The sequence below is a fragment of the Podarcis liolepis genome (genome assembly GCF_965112155.1).
Source record: "Podarcis liolepis genome assembly, chromosome: 10".
In the NCBI taxonomy this organism is placed as follows: domain Eukaryota; kingdom Metazoa; phylum Chordata; class Lepidosauria; order Squamata; family Lacertidae; genus Podarcis; species Podarcis liolepis.
Window position 1 is genome coordinate 34,559,638 of NC_139562.1, and position 20,016 is coordinate 34,579,653.

At 39.2% G+C, this 20,016-nt stretch overlaps 1 protein-coding gene and 1 long non-coding RNA gene across 7 annotated transcripts in view; both read left to right on the plus strand.

Annotated features, from left to right (window-relative positions):
• ANKS1B (ankyrin repeat and sterile alpha motif domain containing 1B) overlaps positions 1–20,016 on the plus strand; it is a 324,701-nt gene that overhangs the window by 36,719 nt on the left and 267,966 nt on the right. For all 6 annotated transcript variants that reach the window (XM_083462878.1, XM_083462889.1, XM_083462890.1 and 3 more), the window contains 4 exons: positions 7,495–7,570; positions 8,135–8,236; positions 11,542–11,658; positions 13,614–13,789. In XM_083462878.1, coding sequence (XP_083319004.1) covers positions 7,495–7,570; positions 8,135–8,236; positions 11,542–11,658; positions 13,614–13,789 — 471 coding nt within the window. The remainder of the gene's footprint in view (positions 1–7,494; positions 7,571–8,134; positions 8,237–11,541; positions 11,659–13,613; positions 13,790–20,016) is intronic.
• LOC310687633 lies at positions 3,883–5,552 on the plus strand. Its single transcript, XR_014516505.1, has 3 exons — positions 3,883–4,765; positions 4,958–5,021; positions 5,541–5,552. It is a non-coding gene; the product is annotated as an uncharacterized lncRNA (long non-coding RNA).

Below are 20,016 nucleotides of genomic sequence, written 5' to 3' on the forward strand. Positions count from 1 at the left end.
TCTGCCTGTAGAGCATATTGGGCATGCTTTACCTTATTGGGCGTGCTTGAGTGTCTCAAGCAGCAATATTAATAGTGCGGTACTAACATTTATTTAGAAGCTACAGTGTTCCAGACAGACAAAACACGTCAAGTGTGAAAGGAAAAGCTCACATTTGACAATTTTTTTTATTTTAATATAACTCTGAAAGTGGATGAGTGAAGCAATAGCCGTAATATGACATTTACTGCTGTTGATGAATTGGTTTTCTATAAACATGTTGACATAAAGAATAAAAGCATTTTTTATTAAAGACAAAGAAGTAAAAAGTAATATAATCATTTATCTACTAATAGTTATTGCACAGATGTTAATTTTTTTTAAGCCAAGTTACAATAATCACTCTTTTTATAATGCTTTATTTGTCAGATACTCTTGATTATTAGTATTGCTTTAGCCATCAGTTTTCCCAGTTTTGTTTTCCCAGTTTTATGCTTTTCTTTTATTTTCTGTTTCAGGACAAGTTTTATTGCTACCATGTTCCCACAACACTTTATGGTGAAACATTTAACTTTATTTTCCAAGCAATATTCTGTTCTTCTATTTACTTCATCACCTAGGCATTTCAGCCAGAACACCATATATAGAGAACCCAGTCACCTGGCTTCAAGGTCATTTGCCGCTTCATTTTTGAAGCTCTCACAACAGGCTGAGCTCTATTTGTGGCCCTTCCTCTCTGGTAGGTCAAATATCAAACCTTCATTGTGGGCAGTAGTTAGTAATTTGTGCAGGGTTATTTCTTTCATAGAAGAGCCAGCCGATGAAAAATTGAACCCAACTTGAGTTTCCAGGTGAGAACTCTCTCTGAATGATAGGTAAGCACAGAGTTGTACTGCTGCATACACCCCAAACAAAGCCAGGATTGAAAACCTCACCCTTGATAGTAATACCATTTTCAGTTACCAAAAAAGCTGAAGTTGTCAAGTAGCCCAAGTCTACACTATGGTTTCTAGTATTTTCTCTCAGGCTCTGTACATTACCAGAGTGGTAATTTATTCCATTTAATCTACTGCTCAGTCATTCTACCAGAATATGGCATACCTTCATTATTCAATAGAAAATGTTTTCCTTGTTGCAGAATAAGCATCATGAAATACATCCCCTGTTCACAAATGAACATAGGATGTTGTTCAACATACAGTTGTTGATGTTAATTTTTAATATCTTTATTTTGAATCTTATGATTTATGTGGAAATTGTTAAATTTGGTTGTGTGCTTTTTGATGTTTTGTTTATTGTTTATGACTACTTTTGTTATGTTGGTAGTTATGTGTTTTTATATGTTGTAAGCCACCTTTCGCATGGTTTTAACTTTGGGAAGGCAGCATACAAATAAAATGATTGATTGATTGATTGATTGATAGATTGAAAGTCCAAATGAATCTACTTTTAGTGACATGGCCATCCTAATAATGCCAAGAATTGTGACTTCAAAAATTCATTTATTACCTGATTGAGCTGCACAGACTGAGGCAATTCTGAACTTCCCTAAGAGTACACTAAGCTCCATTTATACATACTTCATTTCACCCAAGGGTGGGCCTGTTTGCTCTCATCTGACCAATGCATGGGGTGGATTGATAATGTTTATTTCATAATCCAAAACTTCATTCTACACCTGAATCCCTCCCTAATATTTTTGAAATCAAAAATCAAAGTGTTTGAGCCCATGGTCACCTTTTATTTAAGATGCATTTGATTAGCATTTTTAAGATTACACAGAAAGTAGGTACAATTTCATCCAAATCTGAAGTTTTACTGTAAGAAACTCTTTTCCTTTCACAAAAAACGACATGTTTCTACTTACTCATTTCCCTTGATCATAAATAGAAGTAAGTCCTGAATTTGCTTGATGTCCAGGATGCACTGTATTTTTATTTGCATAGAATGAAGCAATTCTGTCAATTGTAAAGGAAATACCATAATGGAAACAGGCTTGTGTATGTAGTATGTATTTATTATTAATTTTCCATACCGCCTTTCATCCGAGGATAACAGGGCAGTTTACAATACAAAAACTCAAAAATACATAGCATAGTAAATTATAAAACACACACACACACACACACACACACAGTTTAAAAAACCATAGATCATTTAATTAGCCAAACTGGGACAAGAGGAATGTTTCTACCTGGCATCTAGAGATATGTAATGAAGACACCAGGTGAGCTAACCTGGGAAGAGCATTCCACAAGTGGGGAGCCACCACTGTTCTCATGTTGCCACCCTCTGGACCTCTCACGGAGGAGGCACGTGACTAAGGGCCTCGGATGATGATTGCAGTATCTGGGTTAGTTCATATGGGGAGATGTGGTCCTTGAGGTATTGCAGTTTGGAGCTGTTTAAGGCTTTATAGAGCAAAACCAGCACTTTGCATTGGGCCCGGAAACTAATTGGCAACCAGTGCAGTCAAGCTAGGATGGACATTATATGCTCAAACCATCTTGCCCCAGTGAGCAACCTGGCTGCTTAATTCTGCACCAGCTGTAGTTTCCAAACTGTTTTCAGAGGCATCCCCTCATATAACACATATCAGTAATCTAATCCAGAGGTCACCACAGCACAGATGATAGACGTTAAGCAATCTCTGTCCAGATAAGGGTGCAGTTGAACCACCAGCCAAAGCTCCATGCTACTAAGTCCACCTGAGCCTCAAGAGACAGCAGTGGACCTAGAAGTACCCCCCACACTGTTTATCCACACCTTCAGAGGGAGTGTAACCCCCTCAGGAACAGCCAACCTCCCATCCATCTGGCCTAGGGAACCACTCACTAACAGTGCCTCAGCGTTATGTGGATTGAGCTTCCGTTTAATGGTTCTCATTCAGTCCATTACTGAGGTAAGACCATAGCCTTAGCAAAGATACTAGATGTTTGAATTACAATCTTATCTGTCTGTCTATCTGATCAACATATGTCCAAGAAGCTTACAATAAATCTAATAATAAACCACAGAATTCACTTTATGTATACAATTAAATATACAGGATCATGAACAATATGAAATAGCCTAAAAATAATAATAATCAGAAACCACGTTTTAGCAGCTGATAAAAAATATTTTATTCAGGCCAGACTCCCAAATGCCTGCTGAAGTAAATCAAACTCGTCTAATGAATTTTCTGGGAAGAATTTTCTATTACTGAAGTGCCACCACTCCACCACTAAAAAGCTCTTGCTCTATGTCCCAGTCAGAGTATGGATACATTGAACAAGAGGCCTCTGAGAACTGTAGTCCAAGTTGCTGTCGTACATGACTGAATTTGTAGCAAATGTGGATACTGCTATTTCGTGAAAGATTGTTGCCTGTCTAGCAAAAGTATGGGGGCAAATGGAAGACACCATTTTCTGGTTAACACAAGCCTGGAGGAGTGGAACAGAATGACAGAGGCAGATTTAGGGGAGTGCCCCTGGTTTACTCACACTGGGCACCGAGCCAAGAGGGTGCCACAGGGGGTGCTGCAACAATGAAAAACAATGGAAGGGGAGAGCCAGGGGTGCGTCAAATTTTGGTGTTGCACAGGGTGCCACTGAAATTTTAAAGCCCAAAGTCCGCCGCTGCGAGGGGGCCACTAGGGGTGCATCAGAAGATGGCTGACAATAACATCTCTCCGACCCACACTAGGTAATTTGGAGGCTGTGATGGGAGTAAATAGCCTCCCTACCCCCCCCAGGATTGTGGGGGGGGGGGGCTGCCCTTGCCTGCTGTGCCCTATACCACCCCAGAATTTGTGGGGATGGGGGCACTAGCCTTCTGTGGATATCGGTGCTCCTGGACGCTGCCTCTGATCCGCGCCTCTAGCTGCAAGAACTTCAAAAGAAACGATTAGAACAAAGCGAATGCACATATTTCAAGGAAGGAGGGGGAGTAAAGACTGCTAACAGAAGAGATCTCTGATAAACAAGACGAGTCGGAAGAACAAGAATTAACCAGATGAAGATACACCAAGACTCGGTATGGCAAAAGGACTGGATGGGGGAGGGGGAAAAAAACTTTCCTTTCTTTCCTCTATGTGATTAAACAAGAATCCCCCCCCCACAAGTCAGAAATGTCGTTTGAAGGACTTAAGCTGTGGATTTATGTCTGTGTGGAGATAAACTTTCTAACCAAAGCATGCTTTTAAGAAGAGCATGGAATGTATAAGGGCTTTGGAATGACGCAGTTAAAAATACCGTCGCCATATTGGGAAGTTCTGTCGGAGGACTTAAGTCTGGGAGGAGAAATAGAGCTGTTTTTATATTGTGGGTGAAACTCCTCAGAGGGACTTAAGAACGACAGTTCTGTGATTAATGATGGAAAGAGTGATGTTATCTATGAATGCGATGATATATGGAAACCATCTCGATTTGAGGATTGGATGAACGGAAAAATTCACACAGGATTATTATTGGTGTTTATCGGCTTAAGGAGATTATCAGAAGAGATCATAAAGAAAAAAGAGAAAATATACGAACAAGATGAGATGTGGAAACAGCAAGATAAGACTGGATAGAATTATGAACTTTGTTTGGACTGATTTGGACATTAACGCAGTAGCAAGAAGATGATCAGAATCCCCCTTCGGATCTTGAAATATGGGTCCCCTCAACAAAATTTAAAATTCAGCTTTGTAATTCGGAATTTATGTGATGTGATTTGATTTGATTGGTCGGTTAATAAAAATTATAAACAAAAAACAAATCCGCCGCTGTAGAACAAGGAGATCCATGGAATGGAGCAGAAGGTGAGTCTCTTATCACACAACAAATAGATTTAAAATGAGATATATGACCATGATTCCCTGTGGGATGGCTCCATGGGTTATGGCTGGGGTGATGGTTTTGGGGATATATAGCTCGGCAGAGCATTTGAAAGCTGCTCTGATATGTTTTGTTGGCTGCTGTTTTTCTAAGTTGTGTGTGTGTTTGTTTGACAGAACAAAGCCGTCAGAGTCATGAAGTGTGCTGGATCAGCAACCCAAAAGCATGAAGAATTTATAGGTGATTGGCTCTGTACCACATACAGTTCAGGAATACTATGTTTAAAGTGGGCAATATGGGGACCCCCCCTTCCCCATATGTACAATTACAGAGCTACATTAAGAGCTTTGCACCAGACTCATGATCAGATGTGTTGGGGTTTTAAATTTTTTAAGCAGAACATGACCTGTGAATGGAATGGAACAAGCAACCCAGGCATGTCCCAGCCCTAACAGCACAGGAGTATCCCAACCCTAATAGGAAGATATTACAGACACCATTTCCGGAAGAAATAATACATCCACATACATGTGTTGAATGTATTTTGTGGTCACTGACTCTTAAATGGGTGTATGATTTCCACACTTCCCATTTATTGTGTTCTAAATGCTGTACTTTTCAAGATTGTAAGTGGACAGTGTCAGATTCATATGGAACTAAGGGGGACACATATGAAGATTTCTTTTAACTCTGTTCATATATCAGCATTGATTTGGGGAAAACAGTGAAATGTTGTTTCTTTGTTTTGGTGAATTGCAGAACATATGAAAGAAGTGATAGAAGTCATCAAGTGACAGATTGAAATGGACTTTCCTCCCACAATGCACAACTATGATACTTGGGAGAGCATTTACAATGAGAAGATGTCTACTACCAAGTTCTGTATTAGCTTGGTTCTGCATTAGCTTTAGTTCATGAACTAAACAACTGCCTGGATTTAATTCCTAATTCCTAAATGGAATTACTTCAGCCATGGAAACCATGGTACTACAGTACCAGAGAAGCATTCCTGACAGGAGTCTTGGTTTTGTTTGCAGTTGTATTTGTTATCGTTTTGCTTCCCTTAGCTAACATTTCTGATATTAAAAAGCATGGGTACTATCCAATGTTAATCATACTGAAAGTCGACCCACAAAAGACCTAAGTCCATTGTTTAATGTCTACTCTAAGTATGACTTAATTGCCTATTACCCCATTCTTCTCACTTTTTATTTCAATTTTTTGTAAAAGTATTGTTATTGTTTAAATTATAGCTAAGTGTGTTTGTATTAATATTTATTTAATTAAATGTATATAATTACATTTTGCTACATTATTCTATTTTATTTATTATATGGAAATATTACAATATTTTCTGTTACACTATTCATATTTTAGAAAGCATTAATCAAAGGTGCATTTTTCTATCAAGTAAATTAAAAGCAACAATAACGTTCTGTTTCGGTTTCTCTTTGTGGAATGCTTTCACAAAATGTGCATCTTAAAATCACAAGTTACCATCGACATCATGGGTTTGTTTGTTTTAATTCACACTACTTCCCTTTTTAAATCTCTCCTCCCCTAGTTACCAACTTCCCCCCTTCAAATAATGCCAACAAGCATTTACTACCAAACATTTATCATACGTGGTAATAGCAAGCTAATTCTGTAAATACCCATTTGTCAAACAACCCACAAATGAGGAAAGTATCAGCAAAATCCTAAGTTTTTCAGAATTGCTTTCACCAGTGGACACTGGAGGAGACCTAGCATATATATTGGGATAAGGGATACTACTTAACACATTTGCAGAACAGTTAAAAACATGAGAATTCATCTGACTAGTACAACATCATGTTCCTTTGTGGGAGCTACTAGTACATAAGTGGGCATAACAGCACTATTTGCATCTGGTTTGTGGAAGCAAATCAAAGAAGCCACAAATACATAAATATCCTAATAAAGAAAGTACCAAAAATGGTTGCTTGGCTAGGTGGTCCATCTACTAGTTAATGAGGTGCTTGCATGCACACTAATCTTCATTTTGAATTTGACTGACTCCAAATGCAGAACAATTTACTTGAAGTGAAACAGTCTTTGAGTTACAGGTTTTAAAAAGTATAAGCTTGCAAAAAGTGATTAATTTATTTTAACCTGCCAAGATTGACCTTGTCCTTGAACCGCTTGGGATGGTTTTTTAAAAAATCATGTATACTTTTTGTATTTAGGATTTTCAACTGGGAATGGTGTACAAATGTGTGGTCATGAAAAACAGTCTTGTTTTATAAATTATGAGTTTCACAGCAATAATTAAGAGTTTCATGGGGGGGGGGTTAACAATAAACAGCTTCTTGCATGTGCCTAAAAAGCATCTCCCTTGGATGCTTAAACTACTAACATGACCATGTAGAACCTTGTTTACTATACTAAGCCAGAGGACCTTTATGGAGAAATGGTGATCAAATTCAGATATCAGTTATCATTACCATCTGGCCCAATTGGTATTTTGAACCATGTAATTATGAATGTTAGCATCATGTTTGTGTTCTGAGGACTGAGTCTCACTGAATTTATTGGAATGTACTCTTTGGTTAAGAAAAATGCATATGATTTTGTTATATTCACACACAATCAGTGTCCCACGCTATAGTTTATCGTGATAATAAGTTAACAAGTTATGAGATAATTTCTAGGAAGTTAAACTATTTAATTATTGTATTTAATTTCTTTCCAGACAGAAAAAGGGAGTGCACTGCATGAAGCAGCTTTGTTTGGAAAAGTGGATGTGGTACGCATTCTGCTAGAAACAGGTAAATCATAATTATTCTCCAAATGAGTTGTAAATAATCTCAAACTTTCCTAATTTCAAACCATGTTATTTAGTCTTATCTGGTTGCTATTTCTTGCTGAATACCAGTAGGGTTTTTGTGGAACAAACTGTGTTTCCAATTGCCATGTGGCCAGACAGACAATGAGTGGTCCTTGTAGTTGAACTAAGACATGTTCAGTGTCCTTGGAGTATGTCTACTGATGTTAAGGCAAATGAATAGCTACCTCTCCTCTCAGAGTAACCCATACTTGAAGCTGTACTGCCAGGCATTCTATAGCAAAGGCTATTTTGTTTTGTGGTGAAAAAAAGAAAAAAAGAACAGTTTTCAAATTTCTGTAGCCATTTGACTTTTATGTAGTCCATAAACATATATATGAGATTTAGGATACTAATTAGTACATTTTTAACAGCTTGTATTGATATTCAACATGCCATCAATTAGCCTTACAGTAAATTACTGGTCTTGATGTTTGGCATTTATACTGAAAAATATTTTATCTAATAAGTTTAACCTTTAATTGTAAAAACACAATTTCTATTTTAGGAATTGATGCCAACATAAAAGACAGTTTAGGTAGAACTGTTTTAGATATTCTCAAAGAACACCCATCTCAACAATCACTCCAAATTGCTGCATTACTTCAAGGTAAGTCTGTATATATAAGGTGTATAAGATATGATTAAATATATGCATTATGTATAAATATAAAATTTGTGTGTACAAAATATATGAGAATTTTTGCAAAGTCCTTTGGTTATATGTATTATAGTATATTCTAATATTGCATGTCTAATCATGCCTTTACCAAAATGTTCACTTACTGTAATATAAAAATAGGATATCTTTATAGGCTTGGATTCCAAAATTTGTACTTCCTATTTTAAGAGGCAATTCAAAGGCACTCAATTTTTATCATTTTCAGATGCAATGCAGCACTCTTTGCACTCTTGTTTTCAGTGGAAGTGCTGATTGCTCATAGATGATACCAGTTGCGTGTTGAGATCCCGAAACCACCCCCTCGTTGATGAATGAGACACAAGGACACAGATATTTGTTGTTGTTGTTTAGTCGTTTAGTCGTGTCCGACTCTTCGTGACCCCATGGACCAGAGCACGCCAGGCACGCCTGTCTCCCACCACTTCCCGCAGTTTGGTCAGAGACACAGATATTAGGTTAATGTTACTGGGCAAATTTTGGCCACAACTTTATTGGTTACAGAATGTGAGCGGTATTGGCTTAGGCATTGGAATTGACCTGGCTGTATCCGACTCCTGCCTGTCACACAGGTAGTCCGGTAAGGGTCAACCACTGATAGGAGGAGCCCCGTTGATGCAAACAAACTCAAGCTCCCCCAGGTTTCCCTACGGGGTCGTGGCATGCCCCTAGCCCAGCCCTGGACTTCGGACAAGATCCACACCCCCGGATTCCTTTAACGGAATACGCTTAAGCTTGGAGGGGCCGGTGATGGCCACACCTCCCCACCCCCATCATAAGATCAACCAATGCCTAACTGCCAAACCTTACAAAGTTGTGACAATTGCTACGAGGTAGGCGAAAACCCAATGGCCCATGCCAATCTGCCAAGTGGAAAAATTCCTACCAGGCCCCTCAGCGGTGACCAACCGCAGTCCATAGCAAGGCCAAAGTAGAAACCTGCAAATTAGGGAGGGCGGGAGATTGAGGAAGCTCTCCGGCTCTTGCCTCTGTTTAAATGGGGCCTGGCCACGCCTCCCCAGCCAGCGGTCTGTGGGAGTGCTGATTGCCTGTAGATAATACCAGTTGATAAGCTGGTGTTGCACCGTATAATCAACTTTACATTTAAGAGATAATTTAACTGGATATATGTGTTACTGGGTATGATGAAATGTTTCTGTGTGACCATGCTCTTAAAAAGCAATATATATATAAAATAAATGATGTAGATGATATTGTTGAAATGTGGCATCCTTTTATAAAATACTTCGCTGGTAACCCTGAAGAATGGATTTTGTTTTGTATCTTTTTCCTTTTAAAAAAATTGTTATATATTGAAAATTAATGAATATAGATTTAATGAAGTATCTTACTGATATAATATTGGATGAAATAATGTCACCACTTAATCTGCAGTTTTAACAAAGTGCAGATGAGCATGGAACTTTCAAAATATGGAAGGACTTGGATGAGTAAGATTACATTGACATTTCTGCTCAGGCTAAGAATGAGGCACAGTATATTCTAAGTCTCTGGACTATGCTGCTGTAATCAGAACAGAAAATTGATGCTTTTGAATTTGCTTTGAAAGGGAGAAATAATTATTTATACAACTTTTGATTTAGACTTTCAAATATTGAGCTGTTTTGCTCCACTGTTGTGCTCCAATTAATTTGCCTTTCTTCTTTTTCCTTTGTATGTCATGATAGCAACTCATTCTTACCATCATTTATTTTAAAGCCTGCCACTCTGTCGTATTCTTGCAAAAATTATAGAACTCCTAAGCTGATGTATTTACATATGTTGTATAAATGATTATATCATCTGCAACTATCCGTATAAGTTCCTTCTTCTGAATTACTATTCCTTTAATTCCATTTGGCTGTCAAATTGCTAGAAGGGTTTGAGTGATATTACAAATAGGCTGGCAGAGGACTCACGTGTCTTGTCCCTCTACTAAGTTGAAAATTCTTAGAAGCTTTACTGTTAATGATCAGTGATGTGTTTTAACTCAGAATAAATTATATAAATCCATCTACCAAAATGCTTAGCTGGATGGTGGACAGGGATTTATTATGCTGCTAAATTATTGACAACACTTAATTTTCAGAAAATGCATTATGAAAGTTTCCTTTTTTTACTAGATTTTTACTGGTATTTTTATATTCTAAAACTGGCATGGGCCACATAATATTGGGCTCATTTTCTATCTTTTTATTTACATAGAGCTGCCACATATATAAAGCATCCACCCAATGCCAAATTAGATTTGAAGAACAGCTAAGTTGATATGTGAGAGATTTTCTAAAGCTGTCTCATTAGTCCCTTGAAATTCAATAGCTCATTCCAGCTGAGCCTGCTTGTATGCCATCCATGGCTGCATTCCCTCGCATTTCCTGTCTTGAAAGAAGGCAGCTGTGTTTCACTAATCGCAATGCCTGTGTTAAGTCTGCCCTTCATTTCTTGCATATTCTCTGATTGCCCTGTTTTACAGCTGAGTTTCTCACCATTTCAGTGAAGGTGTAATCTGGCAGATATACCACTCCTTCCAGAGTCTAATCTTTTAAATGAAGAGAAACTTATTAATTTGTGAAGAAAGAAGTGATCAAATGATCCTAGATAATGATGGAATCTCTATCCTACTCTATGTACCTTGCTTTACACTGCTTGTGCTTAAATGCTATAACAAAGTCATGTATGTAGCACAGATAGTCACTTAGCTTTTTCTGTGTCTTGTGTGATACAAATTGTTAGGCCTTTGCCTAAGGATAAACATGAAAAAATTTATACAATGTGACAAAAATGGGGCAAACTGGAACAGATACACCCACTCACACCACAGCTGTGTTTTCGCTGCCTAGGGCATTGCTGCCCATAACTTCCCCATAGGAAAACAAAGCCTCTTATTACCTTTTGGGAAAGGCCCTTTTTCTCTTTGGTGTGCCACCATTATTAGAAGGTCTGAGACAGAAAACAGGAGACAGAAGGAATGCTTTTTTGTTTCCTGTGTCACTTTTAAGATTTTCTAGTAACCGCATCATACTTCATTGGGAGTATGTTTCACTGATCTCAGTGGAATTTATACCTGAGTAAACATGCATAGGATTAGGTTGCATGTCTTAAGACATCCCATTTTAATATCCTATAATACTTCAAAACACACACATGTTGCATTAGGATAAATGAGTGAAATTCAAAAATAAGTAAATTAGATGAATTTAAGTATGGTATATTTACTTGTTTATTTTTTACTACAGAATACATAGAAACAGGAAATGCCACAGTTGCAGAGGAACCAATAGAGGAATGTCCAGTGACAAATCATCAATCCTGTGTTTTGTCTCCAGAGATTTCTCCTACGCAAACAAATAAAAGTAAATACTTTCTAAGAATTATTCCATAATAAAGTATGTTACAGAACTATTGAGAAGCACAGTCATTGTGAAATTTTTCAAATAGCTGACCTGTACTGGTTGTTGTCTGGCAAGAATTCAGACCCATCTTTACTCTTTAGAAAGTCAGTCACCATTAGTGTGGTTATTTCCTTTGCTTCTTGCAGCCCTTTACCGTCAAACAATCCAATAACCTTTTGCTACAAGTTATAATTTGTAGTACTCAGTTTCCCTTTCCACACCCTGCTTTACCTTAAACATCTCTTGCTGCCAATTGCCTTATTGGCGTGAGGAGGGCAGCTTGGTGAGGGTCCAGGTTTGGTTTTGGTGTAGTGCATCAATGTCTTCCTGTGCAGCATCCTTCCACAGATGAGCACCAGTGGCTGGTATCTGCTCAGTCTCTTCCCAGGTGGAAGGTTCTAGGGGTTGTACCTTGTGAGGTAGGACAGTCGTGGAGCTGGAATACCTTTGTTGGGTCTCATTGAGCACCTGACAATCTGGCTGTGAAACCTCATCCATCTCCTCATCACTTTTTATCATAGGGATCTTGTCATCAGTCTCCTCCCCTCTGGTTGCATTGCTTATTGGAATCTGCAGATGTGGACTACAGCCGTAACTCTTGTTATGTCAGTCTCCAATTGCGTTTTTTCAGGATATGAACGCAGCAAACCCGGAAGTGTATACTTCCGGGTTTCACCGTGTGCACATGCACAGAAGCACTCTGTGCATCTCGCTCATGCGCAGACGCACTCTATGCACCTCGCGTGAGCGCAGAAGCACTCTATTGCACTGCACGTGTGCAGAAGTAGCGCTCTAGTTGCGGACTTTTCGAGGTGCGAACGGCACCCCGGAATGGATCGAGTCCGTAACTAGAGGTACCATACCATACAGAGGTATTATACATCAATTCATGGCTTGTTTTCCTTCCTTTGACTCATCTGAAAAGTCTGCCACCATTTCTTTCTTGTCAGCTTTCCTGTGTTCATTAAAATGAACCACATGTCTTGTGCTGACTTTCCCAGTACACAGGTCTATTACTTTGTATCCTTTGCTTCATGGAGCATAGCCAATCTTGATAGTCTCTTCTGCTCTGGAATCTAACTTGTGGTACAGAGACGTAGACACTACTGCCAAACACACACATGTGTGTGACAGGTTAGGTACTCTTCAGTTCAAAAGTTCAAAAGGTGTATGTGTTGTTTCCTTGGTTGGCAGTTTTTTTGGAGCTATATTGCAGTGGCTACTGCATCTCCACACGTGCATTTGGGAAGACCAGAGTCATTCAGCATGCACCTAGCAATTTCCAGATCTAAACTTTCTAACACGCCTCCCTTGTTTTATGCCTTCCTTACTCAGGAGAGTTTTCATGTGGTGCTAATTTCAAAGTTTTCAGTAAACTATTTAAAAAGTTTTAAAGGAAGCACCAAACATGTGGAGCACTTTGAAAAAAAACAAAACTGAGTTCACCTGAGTGATGGGGATGTACTTTTGATCTGGAGGTTATACTTGTGCTGGCTATGGAGTGAAAGTGAGGGAAGCAGAGCTCATCCACAGCTCAAAAACCCATTTCTGAAACCCAGTAAAAATCAATAAAAAGTATGGTGCTTCTGAACATGTGAAGTTTTCCAAAAGTGAAAATAACACAGCCAATCCTGTCTGAATGAGGGAAAGCGAGTCCTATGTTTAAATCAGGATAGAGAACAAATTTTCATGGTGTTTTACTAAAGTCCTGACTTCTAGAAGAATGCCCAAGGAGAGTATTTAAATAAGAATTAACATCTGAGCAGTTTACATGTTTACAGAGAGAGGCCATCAAGTTGCCAACTCTTAATCTATTTCTAAGGTTAGACCATGCTTAACACAACATATTTTATATTATATTTAGACTTGTTTTGCTTGGCTTACTACAATGACAGGTTGTTTTGCTTTCTGTAAAGGTGAAGCTGTGACTGGGGAGTTGTCAAAACTACTGGATGAAATAAAACTGTGCCAAGAAAAGGATTATTCTTTGGAAGAGCTTTGTCATACTGTATCTGACCACTATCTGGACAATGGTAGCAAAGTATCAGAAGAAGAACCAGTGATGAATGAAAGCCAATCCACATCCAATATAGTAAGTAAGACAGGATATGGCTTAGTATCTGGCTATTAATAAATTGTTTAGTTTACACACACACATATGCACACACTTCAAATCCCACCACACTTGGCATAATCAAAAATTGTATACTAAATAAAACTATCAATGGTGACATTTTAACAGGAATAGGAATGACTGACAATAAATTCTGTATACATGTTCCTCAGAAGGTAATGCAGGACTTATCGTAGTTGAAGGAAATTGTCTTGATTATGTGGTGAGAGGCAGGAGGTTTTACTACTAGATAGCGTAGATTATCCTAGAACTTCCCAGATTCCTCTGCCTCCTTCTCCCACGGTGCTAAGTCTCTGTTGGGGAATGAATGGATCAGCACATTTGGGCTAGCCCAGGCATAGGCAAACGCGGCCCTCCAGACATAGGCGCCGACTCCATGGGGCCTGAGGGGGCCCGAGCCCCCTCAAAAATTCGTTCGGGGGGCTCCGCCCCCCCAATAATCTCGGGCGCCCCTCCAGCAGGGCGCCGCCGCCGTCCCCTGCCTCCTCCCCACCTGCTCCCTCGCCAGCCAGCCAGCCAGCCGCGCGCCCTAGCCGGAGAGCCCCGGCCATCCCCGTCGCGCAATCGGCTGGATCTCCCTTCAGCAGGCCGTGCTCACAACTCGGCCCAGGGACCCCCCAGCAGCGGATCTCTGGCCCAGCTGAAGAATCCGGCAACAAGCCCCCTCCTCCCCAATCGCTCCGGCTCCGCCGAAATACGCTCCAAAACCCCCCAGATAGGCCGCCAAGTCTCGTGGCGCCCTGAGCGAGGGTCTCTCCCCAACACCGCCACCTCGAACTGCGTTCTTCCGGCTACCCGAGCGAACCAGCGGCAGCTTCCCGGGCGCTCTTCCCGACTCTGCCTCCGAAGAAGAAGAAACAGCCCCCGCCGAGGTGCATCCCAAAAGTTGGACGACGACGCGTCCCGGTATGGGCCCCCCCAATATTTTTTATAAGTCGGCGCCCCTGCCTCCAGATGCTTTGAGACTACAATTCCCATCATCCCTGACCACTGGTCCTGTTAGCTAGGGATGATGGGAGTTGTATCCCAAAACATCTGGAGGGCCGAGTTTGCCCATGCCTGGGCTAGCCAATCTATTAGGTGCCAAGTGCCTGTTGCCTTTCTTGAGATTCCTCAGTGCTTTCCAAGCCTCTGAGCTTCAGAGATGATCCTGCCCTTTTCCATTTCAGGAGAAGAAAAGAGCTTTAGCAGTGGTGAACACATCTGTGGAAACAGGGGCTTGCTCACTGCTTTCTACAGTTTTCTGGATTGGAGCTAATATATATTAAAGGGGTGTGTGGGTGTGGATGTGGGTGAAGGCAGGTACAGTTAAGGTTAGCTAATAGGTAATATTTTATATTTCATTTTAAAAATTGTGTCCTAGTGCATGGCTCCTTAAAGACTTGGGGCAACTTACAATAAAACCTATAAACATTACTTAAATAACAATGACACCAATTAAAACCACAATAAAACATATGAACTATGAATTAATAAAATTACACTAGTAAATCTAAAACAGCAGCAGGTAACATAGCAACAGCATAGAAAATTGTCTGAAAAAGTAGCAAGTCATTTTAAATTCTGCTTATTGTCCAATGCCTGTTGAAAAAGGAAGATTTAAAAAAATAATTTTCCTAAAAGCAGAGATCCGCAGGAAAGTTCCACAGTACAGTTGCCACCATGGGAAAAACTACAGTGGTACCTCGGGTTACAGACGCTTCAGGTTACAGACTACACTAACCCAGAAATAGTACCTTGGGTTAAAAACTTTGCTTCAGGATGAGAACAAAAACTCCAGGAATCAACAATGATATTCTGAAGATATCCCAGAAAACAAACTAGATAACACTATTCCCCTCTACTGCAATACAGTGTTACCTCGGGTTAAGAACTTAATTTGTTCTGGAGGTCCGTTCTTAACCTGAAACTGTTCTTAACCTGAGGTATCACTTTAGCTAATGAGGCCTCCTGCTGCCACCGCACCACCGCCACACAGTTTCTCATCATGAAGCAAAGTTCTTAACCCGAGGCACTATTTCTGGGTTAGTGGAGTCTGTAACCTGAAGCATCTGTAACCCGAGGTACCACTGTATCAGCACCATTTACTGTGGATTTTTTACTTCTTCTTAAGTTATAAGGTTAGTTTTCTTTTAAGAACATGTTTTAATTGGTTTCAGTTACCTTTCTGGCTGCCCTTATTCTTGTAAAAATATCTGTATCTACCCTTTGCTCCAGATTCTAGGCTTTCTTCTTCCCTTCTGCTAAAATCTAGCAGGGTGGCTCTGGTACTGGCATCAGCATCATTGTAGCCATCAAGAATGCAAAGATTCTTACTGCATGAGCCAACTGCAGCATTCTAATGAAGCTAGACATCCCCTTTCCATTACTGTAGTGTTCTATGCTCCCCAAGGAACCTGCAGTGCAGTATGTCCTGTATTGTCCACTATGACAAACACATTTTTTTTTATTTCTCCTGGCACATTCTACAACATTTTACAATTTTTATTATTATTATTATTATTTAGATCTTTACCCCACCTTTCAGCCCACAAGGGAACATCTAAATTAAAACATGGAAATACAATAAATATAACAACAATGCAAACAATGCAACAAAAACAAGACTAAAAAGCATACAATCACTTCTAAAGACAGCAATGTGAGAACATAAAACAGGTCCATTTCAAATGAGACAAAAACACAATAGGAGGTTAAAAATGCAAGGCATATTAAAAGCTTGACAAAATAAGAAATTATTTGTTACTCTCTTAAAAACACAAAACAAAGGAAACAACTGAACCCAGCCGGGTGGGTGAGGTATAAATAAATAAAATATTATAAAATATTATAAAATATTTTATTATTATTATGAGGTAGTTACATAATTAGTGCCTTGTAATTGAAAAGGGCACTCTCTTGTGCCCCAGCCATCCATACCTTAGAACAGAGCTTTCCAAATTTTTCATGTCGGTGACACACTTTTTAGGCAAACATCATTTTGCGACACAGTAATTCAGTTTTACAAGCAAGCCAGAGGTCAAACCCCTTTCAAGCCCCAGGAGTTTAGAAAGCTCTGCCTTAGAAAGTGATTCAGAGGAAGGCCTCAAATGAAGAGCAGAGACGGAAATTTATGGTTCAGTTTGAACATAACACTAAGCCACACTATGCTTTAGGAAGAACATACAAACATGCAGGCTTCTGGAGAGGACATTGTGGTCACTTTGCTTCTCTTCATGCTGATGTGAGCTGAGCCATGGGCTCATGGGTTGTCTGCTGCAAATCACGAACAAATTACACCTCATGGTTTGTCTAGAGTGAGACAAATCGCAGGACTAGAGGAGGAGCTAAGTAGCTGAAATCTCCTCTCTGAGCCTGAGCATTCGTGCTTAGTCATGGTTTGACTTAGTGTTACTTGCAAACTAGATCTTTGTAGTTGGGAACAGTCCTTTAGGCAACTTGGTCCCAAGTTGATTAGGTACTCACCAGCACTTTCATGTAAAAATAAACTGGAAGCCAGCACAGATGATAAACAATGCATGTTATAAAGTGCAGATCTTCCAGGAAGTGTAGACAACTCTGGCTGTTGCATTTTGCACCAGCTGAAGTTTCCCAATTTTATTAAAAGGTAGTTATAAAATCTAAGTGTGACCAGGGCGTGAGCATCAGTGACCAGATCTCCACGAACAAAGAGAAAACGCAGCAGACGTTTGCCACATGCTTATTGTACTGTGGCCTTGGTAAAACACTATGCATTCAGTCTTTGAAAATGTGGATCAAATGCAATAGATCTATCTCATAACTAAACCTCTCTGTGCTTGCATAGAATGTATCTTAATTAGAGAATTGGCCCAATGTGGTTTTTTCTTTTTCTGTTTTTCTTGTAACATAGAAGATCTAATAAATGCTATATTACTACTACTTACTACTACTACTACTACTACTACTACTACTACTACTATTATCCAAAGATCACAGGGTGGTTTGCAATATAAAAATACAAAATGAGAACAAAGTGCATAATAAAACAAAAACAAACCAATAAACCTCCCCCCTTCCCACAAATACATTTAAAAGGCCATGGAATGTTCATCAACCAATGGTCTGGTTATAGAGAAACATTTTCACCTGCCATCTAAGGATCTGTAATGAAGGCCATTCTTGTGTTGCCACCCTCTGGACCTATTGCAGAACAAGCACATAGTCTGGGTTGGTTCATATGGTAATAGATGGTCCTTGAGATATTGTGGGCTTTTAAAGTCTTTATAGGTCAAAACCAGCACTTTGAATTGGGCCTGGGAACTACCGTAATTGGCAGTCAGTGCAGTCAGGCCAAATCAAATCATCTTGTCTCAGTGAGCAACCTGGTCTATGAATTCCGCACCAGCTGGAGTTTCTGAAGTATCTTCAGAGGTAGCCCTATGTATACAATGTGTTGCAGCTGGGCCACTAGGCAAAACTGATGAAAGGCACTCCATGCCACTGAGGCCACCTGAGCCTCCACCGACCAAAATCTAGCAGGAATCAATAGATTCTAACCTGTTCCTTTGTGTAAGGAACTTTTCCGTTCATCATCAAGGAACACTGTCAGAAGGTCACATGATACTGAAATACTTGTAGTTATAACCTTAATTCAGAAATCTTTACCGTAATTAGGGGACAGTCCTACTAAATGTGCATAAAACTAGTGGTGTGGAAAGAATAAAGCCCATGCCTATCTTTACAGTTCTTCCAAGTTCTATTAATATACTATTGATATATTATGTAGTATTGCTGTAGTATTTTATAGTTGTTCTTCAGGTTAATGCAGGGTAAAAATACTGATCCTTTGTGAGAATATTTTTTTCTATGTCTGTGGATGATCAGTTACTCTCTTAACATCGAATTTTGAAACTATAAATTTTATTTTCATCTGTCTAACACACAAATCTAGTAAACCTGTTCTGTCTTTTTGCTCATAAATCATTCTCTCCAAAGTAGTTAGAGCTAAATTCAAAGCAATATTGTAAAATTTAATATTTATGAAAGAGCTTAATTGGTTTTCTTGCAACCGAAGTGGAGCCAGTTCTAACTTATCATACAAACCTCATTTACTGGTTGAACCTGTAGACATTAAATGTGATCCAGTTTGATATCTCACCAACTAATGCAAAAATGTTGTTAAGAAACAATAAAAGAAGGATGTTTAGAGAGAAAAAACATTCTTAAAATTGCCCCAAACTCACATGGTGGAATTGTAATTGTGGATTGTAATTAGCTAATACCTGTAACCCCTAAACTGCCACCATTTTGAAACACGTGGCATAAATAATATGTCATCAACCTGGGTACTTTCAGTTCAAACTTCTCATAATATTTTCCCAAGGGGGTTGCTGCAATCTTTGACCTCTTTCTGGTCCAGAATAGTTATATTTTACTGAAGCAGATTCCTAAAATCAATAAGGACTGATAACACCTGGAAGTAATAAACATGTACAAAAATAATAATATAGCATCAATAGAATGCTTAGCTAGTCAGATTTTTAAAGTATTTTCCAATAGGTGGCAGTCTGGTTCAATAATATAAAGAACAGCATCAGCCATTTTATAAAAGCCTTTAAAAATTATGTGGTTTCTTGTTAGATTGTTATAGAATTAACAGCAAAATATTTTTAAAATAAATATTTGATTTTTTAAAGAAGCAGCTATTCTGATAATACTAAACAAAATATAGACTAAAATGTTGGAAAGAAAATTACATGTTGTCAAGTTTTAAGATGAAGCAAATGAGTTTAACGAAAGCTAAAAAGATACAAACCAGCACAACTAGTATGCCACGGGAAGAATTTTACAGGGAAATAGATTACATGGCTTCTGTTGCAGTCTCTCTCAAGCCCTAAAAAAAGATGGAACTCTGTTGTAGGTCCCTTTTCTTCCCTTTAATAGCAAAGTGGGTATATGTATTTGCATGTCTCAATAGTTTAGATGCAGAGTGAGTTTTCTACAAACCTTTTTTTTAATTTGTCATATTTATATCCCAATTTCCTCTGTGGAGATAAGAGCACAAGCCCTACTGGATCAGGCCAAAGGTCCATCTAGTCCAGCATATTGTTATCCCAGTTGCCCACATGCATGCCACCCAACATTTTGGGACGGTAATTTGGGGCACCCCCACCACCCGCTGACCCCGTCACTAGCCGTCTCCCTGCTACTGCCCCTTCCTTGCC